The sequence below is a fragment of the Odontesthes bonariensis genome, chromosome 21, assembly GCF_027942865.1.
Source record: "Odontesthes bonariensis isolate fOdoBon6 chromosome 21, fOdoBon6.hap1, whole genome shotgun sequence".
In the NCBI taxonomy this organism is placed as follows: domain Eukaryota; kingdom Metazoa; phylum Chordata; class Actinopteri; order Atheriniformes; family Atherinopsidae; genus Odontesthes; species Odontesthes bonariensis.
In genome coordinates, this window is record NC_134526.1 from 14,471,506 (window position 1) to 14,490,732 (window position 19,227).

General features: G+C 40.8%; 2 protein-coding genes across 2 annotated transcripts; both read right to left on the bottom strand.

Moving 5' to 3' along the window:
- Positions 1-338: 338 nt before the first annotated feature.
- On the bottom strand, positions 339-7,940 carry timp2b (TIMP metallopeptidase inhibitor 2b). Its single transcript, XM_075454128.1, has 5 exons — positions 7,593-7,940; positions 2,481-2,581; positions 2,287-2,395; positions 2,055-2,179; positions 339-1,933 (listed from the first exon to the last, which is right to left on the bottom strand). The coding sequence occupies exons 1-5, from the start codon at positions 7,720-7,722 to the stop codon at positions 1,736-1,738; spliced, it is 663 nt and encodes a 220-aa protein (XP_075310243.1). The 5' UTR covers positions 7,723-7,940; the 3' UTR covers positions 339-1,735.
- A 7,567-nt stretch (positions 7,941-15,507) lies between these two features.
- LOC142372197 (galectin-3-binding protein A-like) lies at positions 15,508-19,176 on the bottom strand. The gene is made up of 6 exons (XM_075455071.1): positions 18,962-19,176; positions 18,651-18,757; positions 17,626-17,829; positions 17,347-17,481; positions 16,931-17,222; positions 15,508-16,837 (listed from the first exon to the last, which is right to left on the bottom strand). Exons 2-6 carry the CDS (start codon positions 18,733-18,735, stop codon positions 15,736-15,738), a joined length of 1,818 nt encoding a protein of 605 aa, XP_075311186.1. The 5' UTR covers positions 18,736-18,757; positions 18,962-19,176; the 3' UTR covers positions 15,508-15,735.
- Between the last annotated feature and the right edge of the window lie 51 nt (positions 19,177-19,227).

Here is a 19,227-nt window from a genome sequence, read left to right on the forward strand (position 1 = left end):
TTTTTACAGGATAATATGATAAAAACTTTGAACTGATATAAATTAATCTAATATGTTACTGCTATGTGTGGTTTCTCACTGGGAAATTGTTTCTTTTTTCTTTTAAGATGAAAGAAAATCCAAAATCTTAAAGCATTGTTACTTTTAATTGACACAAAATTAATCCATATTATGAAATCCTGCGAGTATCGTGCTTGAAAAACTGCTCGTCACATGGATTGGCCTCGTGGACCCGTGAATGTCCCATGCGATTCTCTCCGCTAAGTGGCAGCAGTTTGCCTCTGTAGTGGCAGTGCCTCGTCTGTTATGTTCTGATTAAGGAAAGTAATTCTACTGCATGAGTTCAAACTAATTTATTCTTAACGTCCATCTAATTCAATCCTTTGTAACTGGTGATGACCGATGTCTGCTTCATTTCATATACAGTTGTGAAAATAATCAGTATATAAAGTACATCAAAACAGAGTTTGGCATTTAATAGTCAAATATACAGAAATGTTTCGAAAGGATATGCATGCAAAAATCATCTAATCTCAACAGTCCAATGTGAAAACCAGCACAAGACATCATACTTGATTACAGTTTCAAATGCAGCGTGTTTTTACACTCAGTCACATGACAGTTGTTTGACAGTCATTTCAGTGTCTCTGCAGGACAATTTTATTACAATATGTTCTTCATACTGTCCTAAAGGATGAGCCAGTGAGACAACTGACAGGCCAAAAATTGATCGTTTGCTGTACACAGCGTCGGCATACTTTTCCAAAACTCTTATCATTTTTGGTCTTCTAAAATAACAGTAGTTCCATATAAAATATCAGTGGTGTAATTTGTCACAAAAAATCTAAAAACGTGGGCTTTTTTTCTTTTTCCATTTATGAACAAAACTTTAAATAAAATGTTCTCTTACACACACACACAACAGCAATATAACGAAAGAAGCTATGCTATCAAAGTAAAAAGTGGAGGATCCAATACTCATTTTCAATTCCCCATAGTTTTCCCATATGAGACTGCTGTGACAGTTGTGTTCAGAGTGCATTCTTGTCTATTCAGGATTACTTGAATAAAACAGTTGCACAACAAAATCAATTACTGCAATAATTGGGTGACAGCTTGTGATCAGCAGCATGCCTCTTTTACATTTCTGTCTCATAGCAATTAAAGGAGAAAAAAAAATATATAAGGGAAATGAGATTCTGAAGTAAAGCAGGGAAGAGGATGCATCGTTACCTCTGATAGCACCGTGTCAGAGATGAGGATGACGACTGCGAGCTGGTGTTAACAGTTTCCCATACCTTCCTTGTTAAGATTTATATATACGATGCATTCATGGCTTGCAGTTCACTTTAAACACTACATTTGCTTTAAGACACAACTGAAAATTCAGTTCAAACACACACGTGTAGCACAGGAAGCCAAACACCATGACCAGGAATACTGAATTGTGATGATTGTTCATTTATTTCAGCTGAAAGTGGTTTATGTAGAAGTGCTTCAAAGTTAGGAGTAAAAGTGGCAGAAAGTGCTGAGTTCATAAGACTGTTAATTGAAAACATGAACTGCAATAATAAACGTTTCCTCACAATGGAGTGCCCATACTACTGCTTTTTGGGAAAAAAAAACAAAAACAAAAAATTAAAATAAGACATTTTAAATCTTTATTTCTGGTTTGGATGTTCGTGTTAGAACATTTCAACTGCAGCCACCCCTCCGACTTCAAACAGTGAAGGAGTTACGGGTCTTCGATGTCCAGGAAATCCTTTTTGGGTGGTGCACTGCCTCTGTACCAGGCGCATGAGTCGTCGCTCCTTTTGATACAAGCAAAGTGTTTGGCTTGCTCTCCGTAGACCATCTTCTCGATCACCCAGTCTGTCCAAAGGCACTCGGCCGGGCCGCTGATCATGCAGGGGATGGAGGTGCAGCGGGTGATCTGAGGATTAAAGAGTAAACAGAAGTGAGGAACCAAATATACCACAAAGAATGACCTTTTGTGGTAAACTTGAACGTGTTAAATTCTAACTTTTACTTCCATGTAGAAAGGACATTTCTACCTTGCAATCGCAGCCCGTCTCATAACGCTGTGTTAAGCTCTTCTTCTGGGTCTCAGACAAGGAATCCCACACTTCAATCAAGTCGCACAGTGTGACATGCATCGTCCCATCAGTCTCCAGTTTGCCTACAGAACAGTGAAAAAGATGTGAGATGATGTCCAAACTGATAAGATGCAGTAAGGAACGTTATTTCTTTCAGAATGAATAATTGCCAATGTGGTTAAGGCTATACCTGTGATAAGATACTCTTTCTTGGCATTAGTGTCAAGAGTGACTCCACACACTGCAGAGGAGGGACCAGTGTAGATGGCATCAATATACTGAGTGGGACCTTTGAACATCTAATGATTCAAACAAAGAAATGCCATTACAATTTACATTGCATTGAAGTTCATGTGTAAACATGGAAATGGATTTATCCCATACCTTGATCTGTTTGATGTCATACTTGATCCGTTTGATGGGATTTCCGTAGACGTCATTGCCAGCCTCAACTTCCTGCCCTCCTACAACTTTTGCCCTGATGACTGAAAAACACACAAAAACAAAAACACAAATAATGTATTTGAAGACATGACTGTTATGTTCAAACCGAAATGAATCCGTCTGTATCTGATCTAAGCCCTGCCCAGGTTTGGCACGCTAAAGTTGGTCACAGCACATTGCTGTGGCTTGGATCTGAGAAGCTTGCATGTGCCAGGTGCTGGGAAGACAGAAGCACATGAGTGTTTCATCAGCTGCAATCAGAGGGAGGAATGTGCACTGCCTGTTCCCAGGTTCCTGCGCCAACACAGGAGGAAGCCAGTCAGCAATCTTTGAAAAGCCGAACTAGAAATCTCCCCCTTGCCTCCAGGCCTCTCTCTGCCGGCCTCTGTCTGGATAGAGGTGCTGACATGCAAATCAGCTCCGCTCTTTCGTGTGCTACCTCCCACTTTCCTTTCTTGGACTCTGAAGATACATCTCCCAAATTCAGAGAGATTTACATGGAGTAAAAATAAACAGTTCCATCGGAAAAATATATTTTCAGTGTCATTATCTCAAATCCAGAATAATGAACAAAAAGGTGTTTCAAATAACTTTGTTTGCTCCTCATGAGAATCCAAATATTAAAGCACAGTGTGGCAGGAGCATAGCTGAATGCATATGCATTACCAGCACATTGCAAGGGTTCTCTGTAAAGTCACAATGCTACAACAGTGAAAAGCATTTACACGAGTTTTTAAGTGAAGGAGTCTAGCAACAGAGCTAATGCTGACCAGATGTTCTCTTTCTCTCAAGCTCCACTTCAGTCTTTTGCATTCTCATGGTGGCAGCTACTAACGCTCTTTTACTGCCCCTAGCCTGCTTCCTAATGAAGAGAAATGAACCTTTAGATTGGCTTTGTATACAGCGATTAAGCTGCAAGCCATGGGTATCAATTTGATAAATTGTGAGTGGACAGATTGAATGTTTACTCTCAGCAGGCATTCAAACAGAAAAGAGCAGCAATCATGCTGCAAAAAACCACAATCTTCTGTATATACCGGCAGAAAAAAAGTCCTCCAAAAGCAGCACTGTCACAAACACTCAGGGAGAAGAGGTGGAATCAACTGTACCGAGGGATAATCTATACCAGTCAAGAATTTCTGGCCTAAAAATCCTTCACTTACTGAGGTGCTGAGAACCTCTTAAAGTTCTCAAGCTGAACAGTGGATTAGTGATAATCCCCTTTTGCTCGAGTGTGCAGAATAACAGATCACTTCTACTGGAGTAAAGTAGGGCAGGTGAAAATAACCACAATATGCGAAAAAAAGAAACACTGCCACATGAGGATCGCATGAGTAAGGATTTACAGCACTGAATCTGCAAGGGTTGGCATTTCAAGTTTCCCTTTACAGAGGGTGTACACTAATGAAAACATGTAGCTTATATACAATCATCTCCAATCTACTATGTATACATCCTAGCAATAATCACCAAAATCCATAAAAATTCCATCTTAGCAGTGCCCATTCCACTGAAGCCTCCACTGTTACTGCTTGAAGGATTTGATTTTCTGTGCCGATGCTCAGTTTATACCCAATTCTCCCAGGATGTGAGGTTTTTACTGGAAGAGGCTGACAAAGCCTTTTAAAAAGCTGCGAGTTTCACAAAACTGGGAACTGAAGGAACAATCTGATTTTCCAGTTACTCAAACAATAAACAACATTCTGCACAAAGTGAGTGGTCAAGGGAGTGCTTTGACAAAACAAAGAGGGGGAAAAAAAAGCAAAACACGTGTCATGTAATTGCAGAGTCTGTACATCCACTTTCCTCTGAGAAGCCACAAACTGGTCAGAGTTTGAATAAGGAAAAACTAAAATACAAAGTCAACTGACAGGCTCCTCTGTAGATGCTGTCCAAGGATGCGTAGACAAACATAATCTATCGTATTCAAGATCTCTGTGATAGGTTTACATTGAAGAGCCCTAGTGTTTTTAAGAAAAAAAAAAAAAAGAAAAAAAGTATTTCCTACTACGTTACAGTGCTACAACACCTCTTCTCGCTTTCTGTCATCATGCTTTGCTTTAGCTCCTGTCACTTTAAGGGCTTTTATACACCAAACACCGAACCCACGCCAAGAACAAGCAGCTGCAGCAGCATTTAAATTCAGAACATCACATCAAATTATTTTTTTAACATGCATGCTTTCATTAAGCATTTAGGCTTACTGCATTGGAAACTAACAGTTAATGTCACATTAATGTACCACATAGTTCATGCACTACGCTGAACAGCCAATCAGAGTCATCTCTCACAACGACCGACAGCCAGCCTTAAAACATGACGTCTCCCTGAAAAAGAAGGCTTGGTGGGCCGACGGTGCATTACACCAAAAGACATTAGAGAAAGGTGTTCCCAATGGTCAACTTTCCGCTGGGTGTATAAAAGCTATGAGACTCCCCTCCATGTCCGTTATGATTGGTCCACTGGTTGATTCAAAATTAAATTGCCTAGCGCGCCAGGCAGCTTCCCGTGTTAAGTTTTAAGTCTGGCAAACGTGCCACTGTGCAGACATTAAGCAAATGTGTTTCGTGCCAAGATATTTTGGTAAAGTTAGAAAAACCAAGACTATCGACGAGATATTTTAAGCTGCTCAAGAGTGGCACCTTTAGTGTAAAGTCTGGGCTTTGAGAATGAAAGTTACATTTTAGGGGGGGGAAAAAAAATATAATAAAAGCCCAATACAACCTATTCAATGGTCTGTTTTTTCCCCAAACTGCACACAATGGAGGATGTGAACAAATGTTCACACACACATAGTTTTAACTAGGGAGATGCTCTGCAAGTTAAATTTGCTTCAGGAGGCACACAGCATCTGCTGGATGGATCGATCCGTGCATTATTGCTGGTGATGCTGGACTTTAAAGCAGCTGTTGAGACTGTGCACATTTCAGGCTGGCTAAGGAAAGGAAAAAATAAATCTGGTTTCAGTGTCAGTTCTGTTTAAACAACTTGCAGGGCTGCGTTTCATCCAAGTCAAGTTTAGGCCAGCTTTCCCTTTGAAGGTTTTAAATGATTCACTTTCCTTCTTGAACAAAAAGGCAGCACAGATGCCCTTTTAATTGCCAAAAACACTGAAATAAAAAAGCAAAGGCATAATGAGGACAGCATATGACTGCCCAAACATTCCTCTGCCTCAGCAGAACACTCAGGGGATGGATTTCAATGTAAGAGGAATAACTCTTTTGTTCATGCTTCATCCATTTTGACAAGATAAATGTTGCTCAAGGTTGAGAACTAAACCGGACCTGGGATTTTGTTTACTGCAGCAGTGGGAGAAATGAGCCATGCTCAGGTGAGAAAAAAAAAAAAAAAAAAAAAAAAAAAAACACAAGTGAGAGCTACCGGGAGTTAAACGAGGAGCAGAGGAAGAAAGTCTTCAGTTTAAACTACCGCCTGCAGCAGTAATCTTGTCTGATCAATTTCTACTCTACCCTCCATTATTCACTGCATCTCAACTTCGCCACACACAAAGAGTTAAGGGTTGCATGAAGCGCAATCATGACCTTCAAGTGACGCACTGATGCAAGGCTCTTACACAGTGGAAACTCTGCACTTCTGTTATTTTCCATTTTAAAAGATCCTCTTGGGACAAACTAGCTATGCAAGATATTTGAGCAACTCCTCTTACGTAATCTTCTGTCGACACTTTGGCCTATGCTACATCTGTGCAACTTAATACCAGGGATTCTGCAAGGCCAACAAATACAATATCCAATGATTTATCATGGTCATCAGCACAAAATCCCCTGCACTGCAGAAACGCCTCGGTTTTGCCATATTCAGCTCGCAATGCCATTTCACTTGAGGTTATACTTAAAAAAATTGAGTTGATGTACTTTTACCCATTACCAAACATTGCTACGCAATAATTAACGCATTGTAAGCTTTTCCCTGGCACAGAAAATCCCCTTTTTTTGGCAATACACTTCACGTGTTTCTCAAACAAAGGGCAAAGCAACACATCTAAGGAACTCAAAAATCTGAGGAATTTACACAAAATGACACAAGCATATTGAAGAGTGAAATCATCCTCGTATCAAAAGGTTTTCTGCATCTATGATTCAATGGAGTTTAGTTTTTTTTGCTTTACTCCCTGTGATTTTATACTGCTGTATTATGCCAAAATGACTAGAGCCAAACTAAGTGAGCTATTAGCCTCTTACAGTTCTCCTGTTTGCTGGATTAGCTGCAAGCTGTATGATCTGTGTGGGAAATAAACAAATAACCAGCTTTTTCTCAGGAGCAAATGATCCAGCGGAGGAATAAAGTCCCTATATATTCTCTCGAGTCAAGGAATTCCATGGCAAAGAAAAATCTTTGAATAAGTCACCTTCTGTATAAATGCCACACACTCAGGCTTCTCACAAGCCAGGGGAAAGGGAAAAAAAAAGAGCACAGCATACCCCAATTTAAATAGCTGCACAAGCTGGTCACTGTTGAGACTCTTGTTAGTTTAAAGCTTATCTGGAAGGCAGCAACAAGCAGAGTTTTGTAAAAAGCAGGATAAAGGGGGGGGGGAATTCATGCAGACTTTGAGAAAGGTCGGTCTGAATGGCCATCCAAGAATCGTTCAATAAGTGCACCTAAACCTCTCGATCACTTCTTTTGCATATAGGAGCACACTGCGAAATACTGTAATGTCGTTTTCTGATGAAACAAACTTCGCTTTTCATATTAAACGGGGAATATATTACAATAAAGACAGAAAAGAAAAAAAATAGCTACTGAATCCATCTCCTGAACAAACAATGTGACAAACGTCACACTTATGGATGGAAAATGATTGTAGAGACTCATCAGGGGGTTTCCACACAGAGATGGGCTGTAATAAAGGTCTGCAGGTCAAGAGATCCAACAGATGATCAGAGGGAAAAGGGGAGGGCAGTGGAGAAAATAGGAAAATTCCATCACCGTCCCCTAAAAGCAACAGATTTCTTCTAATTCTATGCAGTTTCTTTGTCAAAGGAGGGCGAACTCAGCTCTACTGATTCCTTGTCAGAAAAATCAACTTACCGACGTCTGAGTTGCAAAACGCTTGCTGAGGATGTGCAGGGGAGCAGCTGCAGGCTTCTGCCATTTCTTCCACTCGCCAAAGAAACAGGATGGCCAGAGTGACAAAACAGCTGTTCACCGTCCAGGTCATGTTTGAAAAAGTTCTAACAGAAAGCAGCGATGGAGGGGGGAAATGAGAAAGTTGTGCAGTGGAGCAGTCTGGAAGGAAAAGAAAGCAAGAGTATCCCGAGCTTCAAATTAAGAAAAGACGGTCCAGCTGTCAGAGACGCACAAGACAAGAGCAGCAGACCATTCCTGTCGCAGACTGCACTCCCTCGACTCTCAAGTTTTGTTTTCCACTCCGGTGAGGAGCAGGCGCCTTTTATTGCCGCAGATGGCATCAAGCTCCGCCCCCCGCTGAGCTCTCCGGCTGCAGCTCAGCAGCGCCGCGAGGTCAGGGGCTCCCGACCTTTCGCGTGTGCCGGCCAACTCCGTCATCAGCTGTGTGACACACATCTGTCACACTTGCACTTCCTCAATATTTTTCCATAGAAATGACCATCTTTTCAACCCTCAGATGCAATACACTGAACCCTTTCGAACCCAAGATTAACTTAACCTGAAATTTTCCTAAATCTTAGTCATCTTGGCCCCCAATACCCCAAAATTACCTGCTTTACTCACAATATTACCCTATCATCATGATGCATGATTTCATCTCATCTTTTTTTATCATCTTTCATTTTTTCATCTTTCATCGTTTATGTGTTTTATGGTGCCGTAACCTCCCTGTCTCCGAGACAAATTTCTCCTTTGTGGAGACTAATAAAGAAACCTAACCTAACCTAATCTCAGTGTTATGTAATGTTATCATCTTAATAAAAGATCATACCTCAGGTACGTTAGAGAGGGTCACACCCTTGCATTATTCCTGTTATAGAAATTGAGGAGATTTGATATTAGATGTATTCATTCATTGCAAGCTTGAGGAGGAAACTGCAATTTGGGATATATACTGTATATACATATATTTGTGCACTATCAGCTATGAAGGTACCATACAAACAGCAGCTTATGGAGAAACAATATGAGACAAGAAAATCTAGATTCAGTTTCAGAGCTAATTAAATTTCCATCATCATCATCATCATCAAACTTTATTATATAGCCTTTTAACACAGCCGTAGCTGAAACAAAGTGCTGTACAACACAAAATAAAACAAGGCTTAAAACACAAGAACAATGTAAAAACAACAACAATATTAAAATAATAAAAACAATAAAACAATACTAGAAACAGCGTCTCATGCTGGGTTAAAAGCCAGGGAATAAAAATGGGTCTTAAGACGGGTTTTAAAAATTGGCAGTGCAGTTCCATAAAAAAGTCTCTCTGACACTCAAATCTACGATAATAACTTGTGACTTTGTGACAAAGCTTTTCTCAACAGTTCCACTTAGCGTGCTAATGATTGTAGTACTTTTGTGAAGACAAGCCAATAATTTGAAGGAAGAGACCAAGGGCTGTGGTTATTTCATACATGTCTATAATAACAGCCAGACAGAGAGGCGTTAACTCTGTGGAAGATTTCTGATTTCAGGGATTATAACCTGAAATTTGATATAGTGACAGAATTGAGAGTTTAGATGTCACATCCAGGTCAACTGCTGTCTCACTAGCCTCTGTGATAACAGTAATGGACCGATTTAACTGGATTTCAGGGGATTTTCTTCTCATGTTCTACTTTCCAAAATCTAAGATAGACCTCCATCCACTAACATTACACACGAGAGACATGTTCACATGCTAACTGATTGTCAATGTTTGCTGACTAATAGCTCTGATTTTAGTCTCTGGATTGAAACATCAAGCTGGTGACTGTCAAGAGGAGCTCCTTATTAGATTGTCATTTCATATCATTGTAAAAGTTTTAATTGTCGCTGCAGTGCTTAGAAGATGTGGGCTGATGTTAATGGACATTTTGAGACATGGGTCATGTGGAGCAATCCTGTATCTGTGGCTTTATTCAGTGAGAGTTTATTCATGATCAGTCACTTTCGGAAACCACTGAAATTCTGAGGAAGTGTGAAGGAGGAGTGACATCATGCCCTTACACTTAATAGATTCAATCTGGCGGCTATTCCCGCAGCGTAAACTACCCAAACCCCTCCATTACTCTGTGAAAGAAACATTATGCTAAAGTCACATTCTTGAGCTCTTTGTCATCCCTCACTCTTGCACAAAAATAGATGGCTCTTTTATTGGAAATTAAACCACTCCAACACCAACTAAGGAAGCTTAGGATCTCAAGAGTTTTGGGGTTTTGGGCCCCTGTGTTGACTTTGGCTTAGAAGAGAAAGATCACAGGCAAGGCATAGTCTGTTTGATGATTAGTGCTGATGACTGATAATGAAAAGTATTGATGTAAAATAAAAAGGGGGGAGAGAGAGGACTGTAGCTGCCACATTCCCTGACATCATATTTGGCCACCGACTGTCAGTCGTCTGGCCACTCTGAGAAATATTTCCACTGTTTTCCATAGTTTAGCAGTTTTGCCTGCTTTCTTTTCCACAGGTCTCTGACTAGATCTCTCATTTAAAAACACGCACAGAGAGAGCGAGGGAAGACGGAAAAAGATTCAACAGATTTATCTGTAATGAACATCCCTTTTGTGTTTTTCCTGACGGGAAATGATTTAAACTTTATCTTTTCCCTAAAATGGAAAGTAAAAGTGGTCTCGGTGAGATAAGGAAAAAATTCCAAACAGTGTGTCATTTTGCAAGAAGGAATGACTCGTAAGCAGACTGGAGGTTACCAGAAACAAAAGATGTAATGTGGACAACAACGCAGATGTTGAGAAACCAAGACCCATGAAAGGAAGTGACACATCCAAGATGAAATGGGTGGGAATTTGTTTCCTGCAGTTTACCAGAGGTAGCGGAGGAACAGCAGATACCTTCTTCTGGGCAAAGTCTTCCGCCCCTTGTCCAAACAGTTGGCTTCCTTTGCGCTGAGATGCTGACTGATGTGGTGGGCTCTGTTCAGACTGCAACCGTATCCATCGCTCCTGGGCATATTTCAAATGACCTTGCAACATGACCATTCTGAGCCGTTTCCCACATTGCAACTCTCCCTTTAGAACAATGTTTCCCTCACCAATTAAGATCTGGATTATTGTGTCAACATTTGGTTTGAATTTGTTGAAGGAGGGTGGATTTGTCAGAGAAGTGCAATGTAAGCAGGCCCCCCGTCTACCCACTACAAATGCCAAAAGGTGTTTAAAAATGGCCTGAACCTCCATCCTCTAAATTACAGACTTGCAAGGCCGAGAATACTCTCTGAAGGAAGGGCCCAGTAAGGCAGAAAACGAGGGTCTCATTGTGGGAACTGGTGGGTGCTGTGGCAGTGACCCACATCCTCTGCTCACTGACTCCCACACCTGTTCTTGGTTGCCAGCACACATTGCACATGACCCGACCATCACGCAACTTTGTGGTGCTCGGGAGCCACAGTCCAGGGGTATTTCCCCAAATTTTTCCATTCATCAGTGAAGCTATTCACATATCACTGGTGACAATGTAAGGCAGTGAATCAACATTGACAAACAGCTCCGGGGACAACAAGGAGGAGGAAAACACATGCTTGAATTAAAAACCACACCAGAGACTGTAGGGTCAGATGGTCTGAACTGTCCACAGGGTGGTGTCAAAATGTACCAGTTAGTCACCGTGAGTCTGCTAAATGTCCACAAAGTTTGTCTGCTAAGTTTCCTGACTGTCATGAGTGTTTCATAATGGAACTATTGTTGCTTTGAGTAACTTACACTTACTTTCACGGGATCCGTCACTTTTACTTATCAGACCCCGATTTCTTCAAAATTAAATCTGGAGTCATTTCCTTCACAGATGGCAAAGCTACCAGCCCTGTGACTTGCGGTATTGTCATGGGAACAGAGCAGTTTAAACAGAAGCTGAGTGTTGCACAAGAGTTTAATCTCTTCAGAGCAACGGGCCATTTGACCTTTTTGCATTACACAATTTTGTAGTGTTTAATTTTGTTAGTTTCTGAATCAACTCGGAGTGGATTTTCTCTCTGATTTTCTCTCCGACTCTGCTCTTTTTACAGCAATGTGTATATAAAGACAGTATTGATTGGTCTCACTCTCGCAAACAACTGTTTTGTTCTTGTGCGTCTTCTGTTATAATAGCACACGAGTTTGGTTTTCTGGCATGAGGGCAAATTGAGAAATTTTGGAATACACATGATGTGGAGTTGGTCATAAAAACTGTTCAGTGAAATTTCAAAACTCTGGGGTAAATCAAACAATTAAAGTGTGTCATAACTGGTGGGATGAAATATTTTGTAGCTGAAATGACACAAGAATGAAAATACAACCACCATTTAGACAATACAAGTCTACGCCATGAAGAAATATCTAAACTTTTCCTTCTGGCAAATGTTTGACTTCACTGAGCATAAAGCCTGGCATACGTGTGAGTGACTCACAATAAATGTACACATCAAGCATACTCTTCCCTTTTTTTGACTGAGCTACTGCTGTGAGTTTGTCCAGTAATAAAGAGCAATTACAGAAGAGTCACCTTTGATTTTACACACTGATTACGCAATCTTTGCACCTGATCAGCTGCTTTGGCACTGCCACAGACAGACGCTCTGAGTCACTGTTTGCCACACTTTAAGTCGCCTGCCCAGGCACGAAGACCTACAAATTGTCAAAGTGTTACTCTCAGCTGTGTGAAGACGAGAAGTCTGGTGTGTGGTGAAAATGCAAACGCTTGGGAGGATTCCATGATTCACGAAGAGGAAATTATCGTCCTTAGTCAACACAAATCTGTTCAAACTCAATATCTTATCTGATGATGTCAGATGAAGCGTACACGCTTTCGATTCAGGGAAACGTGCTCTGATAAACATCCCTTGGAATGAACACTTCTTGAAGTATAGGTCTACATATTTCTCTCCTAAAGTTTTATATACACATTGCAACTGCACACTGCAATATAAAACTGTAGCAAGTAGGCCCACAACTTAACTCCACTGTGGACAAAGTATTCATGTCATACACCTCAGTGAACATGCTTTGAAAATACTCCTTGAGTAAAAACATGTACAGTGTAAACTCCAATAATAGTCGGGGAAGTTAACAAAAGCAGAAAATCCTCTGTGAGACAGCTAACTCTTGTTTTCTGTTGTTTTTTCTTTCTTTTTTGTACAAAAATATAAAGTGTGCTAACAAGGGACTTTTTACAATTAACTGGAAACTGGTTGCCAGCTTAGACATGCAAACGTCCAGCCGGACCCATAGATGATCCGATGGGTATCTGTATTTGCCACCCAGGTCGGATGAGTAGTCGTCTTCAACTGCACTGTAATCATGAGGTGATATTGTCTACACATCAAAACAAGACAAGTTCTGACACTTAATTGGGGGATGTATTCTCCAGAATGATCTTTTCCCAGACAGACGTTAATTTCCTTGCTCATACAAATGATATTTGTCCTGGAAAACTTCCCCTTCCCTGAGCTGTACTGGAACAGTGTCAAAGTTTATGTCTGAGTCAGTGCAGTCTGTATTTTGGCTCCACCTGGAGGGAGCACACTGTATATTAACACATGAACTGGCCCTCCTCCAGACAGAATGATCAGCTTGTGTTAGGTCTATTGGGTCGTGGCTCTCTTTGTTCTTTGATTTGATGTCCCTCTTATCTGTCCAATCTCCAGATTTTAATCAGGATTTTCTTTGAAAAACAAGAGCCAACAAACAAAAATGATCTTGAATCACCTTACTTGTTTGCCAAATAGATTTGAGAGAGCATACAGATATTCATTAAGACAAAGTCATATGAAATATTTGTCACAAATTCAGTCAAAAAGATTATAGTTGAAGTGTTTGCAATCTACTGAAAAATAAGGAAACAAAGTGATTATGGAGCTGTGTTATTATGTCATTTATCTATTTATTTATTCTCTTATTCATTTGCTTGGCCCTAATCTTGGATCAGACACTTTCTACCTTCACTTCTGCACAATAGGTGGAAAATTGCTGTTAAGAACTATTTTGAGTAGTGAGGAAATACCAGATGCCAAGTCCTGTGATATACGTCTCATATGAGACCAATTCAAATCATCTTTTGTAATTTGTGCACTGGAGCGCTGTGGCGAAAGAATTTCCCGCAAGGGATAAAAAAAAAAAAAAGTATATTCAATTCAATTCACAGTTGAAACTTTGTGAGGGTGAAATTTACATTAAATTCCCCCGAACAGAACAAATATATTATTTATGATTCAAATATCTCCCTGAATTCATAAACAACAGGACAGCATGAATTAATTGAAATACTCTTCATAAATCTATTCTCTAAGAAACATCTTTAGAGATGGCAGGCAGCTCACTCAGGTGAGGCTGTCCCTGTTTTTACTGTACAAGAATCCACAGATGTGACACACTCAGACACTCAAAAGTGTCCCATTACTTAATGGATCACTTTTCATAATCAAAGCACATCGAGACCGCTGCTCTGCTCTGATAAAATCTGTGTGAGTGACTACAGGAGAAAATGAACATTTAAATTGTTTAAAAATAACATCTGTGAAACGATTTCAGCGGTGATCACATATACGATGGAATCCCAGAGAGAGAGAAGCACGATGTCTCCAACATTTTCTCACTCAGCCCATAGCCTCATACACGTGATGTCAGGCATCTTTGGGTTACGCCACTAAATGGCAAAATGACAGCCGACCCAATGACTGTGCTTTGTTGGCGAAGGGCAAGATGTAGAGATTGGGACTGGTTGGCTGACTGTCAGACTGTGAGATTTGATATTTGGACCAGGTAGATGAAGAAGGATAGAGAGCAGAATCTTCTTCAGAGGGAAACAGACTAACTTCAGACAAACTGGGAAATCGAATATCAGGTGGAGATGTCAGTGGAGCATGCAACTGCTCCATGAATGGATCAGAGGTAGAGACATGGGCAGAAATGGATTATTATTAAGAAATATGATGAGAAGATGACAAGTATGAGTGGAAAATAAGTGGCCAGAGGAACGAAGAGAGAAAAAAAAAGAGTCTTTGTTCTGGGACAACTCTGGGACATAAGATAGATTAGATCCTGTGTACTAAGGTTGTTAATGAAGTCAATTAGCAGCTGTGCAAATAAGGAACAACTTGAGAAGCCACTCAAACCGAAAGTTGAAGAAACAAAACAATGTGGAAAGGACAAGAATGGTGGGAGCTCAATAAGGTGGCGGGAGTAAAGGGGTGATTACAGGAGTGCAGACGAGCCTGTCATAGAAGTTGTTGAATTTCAAGGAGAGAGATAGCCAAGCAAGGTATTCCTGTTTTTTTGTTTTTTTAAAGTATCCAATCAAAATGTTTTCAACTGTCAAAGATTTGGACACAGCCAGTGTGCTAGATAGGGTGGTGATTATGAGTATTAAAAAGGTGGAGCGGGGGTGCAACTGAAATGTAACTGATGGGACCATAATGTAACATATTAAAGGGTGTTTGATTATAAGAAAGAGAGTGAAAAAAAATAGAGTAGATGTAGAGGAAGATGTATGGAAGCCAGTCAAGTCAGTGGTGTAAAGCGTGTATGTGTGTAAAATATAAGTTTTGCAATGTGCAAACATATCGCACAAATTTAATCTAGCCTCGCATCTAGTCAGTTTCGGGCTCAACCATTATTGAAAAAAATTTGGTTTGAACCTCTTAAAGAGCACACTTTATGTCAACACCACATCAGACCCTTCTCGTGCCAGAAAGCTCAGCACATTGAAGCGAAGATATAAACACACTCGTGATTATATCAACTTGGCTCTATCGACACATTGATTTCCTGTGTCTCATACCTGGATAAATCTTAGATTCAAATGTGTCTTTTCTTTAACAAGAGAAAACAAGGACCGACACACATAAAGTTGCAAATCTCTTTATTTGTTTGCCGCTTATGCAGTAAAGGACACACATATTCATTAAGAAAAAGTCAGATAACATATTCGCAACTTATCAAAAGAATCATGAAAGAATCACTAAGGTGGATAATAGTTGACGTTTTTGATTGCAGTGTATTGAGAATTAATGAGACAAAGTGATTACGCTTATTTGCAATTGTTATTTTTTTTGAACGGCCCTGACGTTGGTTCAGACGTACTCTGGTCTCACTACAAACATGTAGGCATACAGGTCATTAGGACACGGATAGGTCAGGGCCTGAGTATCATTTGTAGGGATGTACGCCAGGTTGCCTTTGAAGCTCTGAATGTGAGACACGTACTTGTCTTGGCAGATCAGCAGCAGGCGGTTACGAAAGAGGATGTTGCTCGGCGGGGTGAAGTAGTATCCGTGAGCCAGCCGTGCTGCAGGAACTGACTCACACCGCAGACCTTTATTTGAACACTCGGTGTTCGTGCTGAGGACATCTGCTTCCCAGGTGGAGGTGTTGCCCTGCAAAAACAGGCTGCTGTGGAGAGGTGTTACAAATGACCTGGATGCAGTGCGTGATGGAGGAGTGGGTTGATAATAGCCATAATATTGGTCATACGAGCCCCTGTAGTTGTTGTATGGTCGCTGTTGTCTTCGATATGGTGATGATGAAGTTTTGGTTGAAGGGCTAAGAACAGTGCTCCAAGGCACAGCCGTGTAGATCCTGGGCTTGTAGTCATCATTTTCTGTGTCGAGTCTTGGACTGGTCAAAAGATTGCTGAAGAGTAGAACATTAAACTGAAATGCTTTCAAGATACCGTCACGATACGTATTCTCATGAGTTTTGTAAAGAGAGGAGCTGGACTCTATGCCATACAGTTTCTCAGCAGAGATCATGGGGAAGCGGATGAGACTCAACAGTTTAGCCTGGGTTTCCAAACTGATGGAGTTGGCCTTCTGTGTGATCCAGCTCTCCACAGTCTTAAGAACAAAATGCTCATCTGGCACCACCAAATCTGAGCGGGTAAGAAGGGCTTGAAGGAGCTCCAGTGGAAGGCTGGTCCAAGCTACAGAGTCGGTCAGGTTTTGGTAGTTCCAGGCCAGGAACTGGATGCAGTTTTCCTCGAGGATTAAATCATCGGTCTGCACTGCATATTGGTAAAGGGAAACCTGGGAGGAGAAGGAGGTGTCTTCTGGGATGATTTTGGAGAACAGCCGGCCGATGTCCTCCATCAGCTGCTTTAATCCAAACTTGGAGGCCATTTGATGGAAACATAGCGCAGAGCTAAAGGTCACATCAATCTTATGGGTGTAAAAGTACCTAACGAAAAGCAGAATGTTAAACATCTGTTGGGTGTTTTTAAAAATGGCTACGTTATACGTTTCAAAAAATGCCTCGTTAGATTGAACATACCTGATGAAGGTTGTGTAATGTGGTTGGCAGGACATGCTGATGTCGACTGTGATGTTAGTCATCCCAGAGGAAATGTTAAAGGTTGGGAATAGCGAGAGGACCATTTTGTGTGCACAGATTGTTGTCACAACCATTTCAGGGCTGCCATCCTCCTGATTGTTTCCCATTGGAGTCTGGAGTGTGATCAGGAAGTCACAGCCAGTTCCGCTGTCGAAGATTTGGCCAAGTTCCTCTGACAGACCGATGCTGTGATCCAGTGAGTGTGTAGTATCGCTGATGGTCCAATTATTGTCTGGAATCATAAGATCATGAAGCGAATATTTGAAAGAAAAATAGGAATGTGCAGCGATCACACACTTTGGATGTAATTTAGTGGTTGGCATAAAGGGACTTTTTCTTTTAAAGAGTTCACTTACTTCCTGTTTCACAAATAACTCCAACATCCTCCTTGTGGCTGCAGTCTGTTATTCCCCAGCCTTTAAATTCACAAGACACGAGCTGCTTCTCCGTGCCTTTGCAAGTGATGTCGTCCAGCCAAATGGGTCCAGGTGCTACGATTAAAAGGAGACAACAGCAAAAATTGACACATTTTTTTCAAATCTTCTTCATAGAACAGTGGAGAGGTGTACTGAAGTCCACCGACTCCACTGACTTTCACTGCCATCTGGTGGAGAATGAATAGAAGTAAGGGGCACCTTTTCCGTAATCCTTCCCAGTGACAACAGATTTTGCACCGGGGAAGTTGAGCTGCCGACACACCACGTGGGCCTCATTCAGGTCCCATTCGTCGTCACACACTGTTCCCCATTTCCCGTCATGGTAGACCTCAACACGGCCCTCTGAAACACTCTTTGACCCAGACAGCCTCACATCACCTTCCCGTTTCTGTGAGTTTTGTTCTGTAAGCAATGACAGGGCAAGGCCACGACAACAGAGAAGTTCAACAAATATCTACTGAACCCAAAGTTACAAAACAGTCAAGGTTCATTTTTTTACAGTCAGACAAAAGTAAATACATAGCAATGCATGCGTAACATAGCCACTGCATAGTGCAAAAGTTTTGAGCCATCGTTAATTGAATTTATTTATTTATTTTTCGGGGGCTTTTTTTTATGCCTTTAATGGACAGGACAGTTCAAGAGAGACAGGAAGCAGGGGGCAGAGAGAGGGGGAAAAACATGCAGCAAAGGGCCGTCCGATGCAGGACTCGAACCGGGGCCAGCTGCAGCAAGGACTGTAGCCTCTGTACATGGGGCGTCTGCTTAACCCACTACAAAGCCGACCACTCCAATTGAATTTATTTTAATAGGTTTTGAAAAAGGAAATTGGGTGCAGCAATTTACTGAAACATGTGTAAACAAAAATATAGATACAGAATATAAGGCAACAACAGAATTTGTACAATTCTTAAAAGTCAGTATTTGGTACTTCTTGTTATCTTTAAGTAATCTTCAGGAATAGTTCTCCAGACTTCTTTAAGGACATCCCGAAGCACTTCTTTGGGAATCATCTTGTCACAAAAAATACTATTCTATGGCTGTAAAACTTAAAAATTTTTTTTTTTTTTTGTAGATGCAACTAAGGAAATATGAAGAAAAGAGGGGTGGCTCAAAGCTTCTGTACGGTACTGTACATGCAGTATTCTGGTATTAGCATTATTTCATTTGCATGAAACATTATTTTAGGTTTTTCCTGCAAATTAGTATTCTGGACGACTCACTGAACATGTCGAGCCTGTACGCACTCCCAGATACGACAAGAAGTAGAAGAAGCCAAAGAGTGTGTAGATTTCGATGTGCAAGCATTTTCAACTGCCAGTGTAGTGATCTGACAGAAGAAAAACAAAATGGGATAAGAAACAAGCTGTGTCCGCACGCATTTAATGTGCAAATATCACATTTAGTTTTGCAAAGGCCAAATCTTTTCTAACATTGACACTAAGGCGAAGTGCAATACAATGAAACACCTGTTAAAATGCACTCATCATATCCTAATATCTTAATCTTCAATACTAATAATAAAGCCACGAACCTTCAACCCTGTAGTTTTGAGCCGTGCCGTTCTGAAAATGCGCTCCCCCGTCCAGTCTGCAAAACAAACCTTCTAAAGTCCAGCTTAAAAAGAACTTCAAATATATAGTCACTGCACTCCTCTACGCCCACAGCTTTCCCTCAGTTTCATTTCACGATAAAACAGAACAATCCAGTTGTTGCACAACTCTTTGTGGACCTGTGGAAACATGTCTGAGGACAGCATCTAGCTTCTTTTTTTTTTTTAAGTTTCGTTTAGAGATCCAG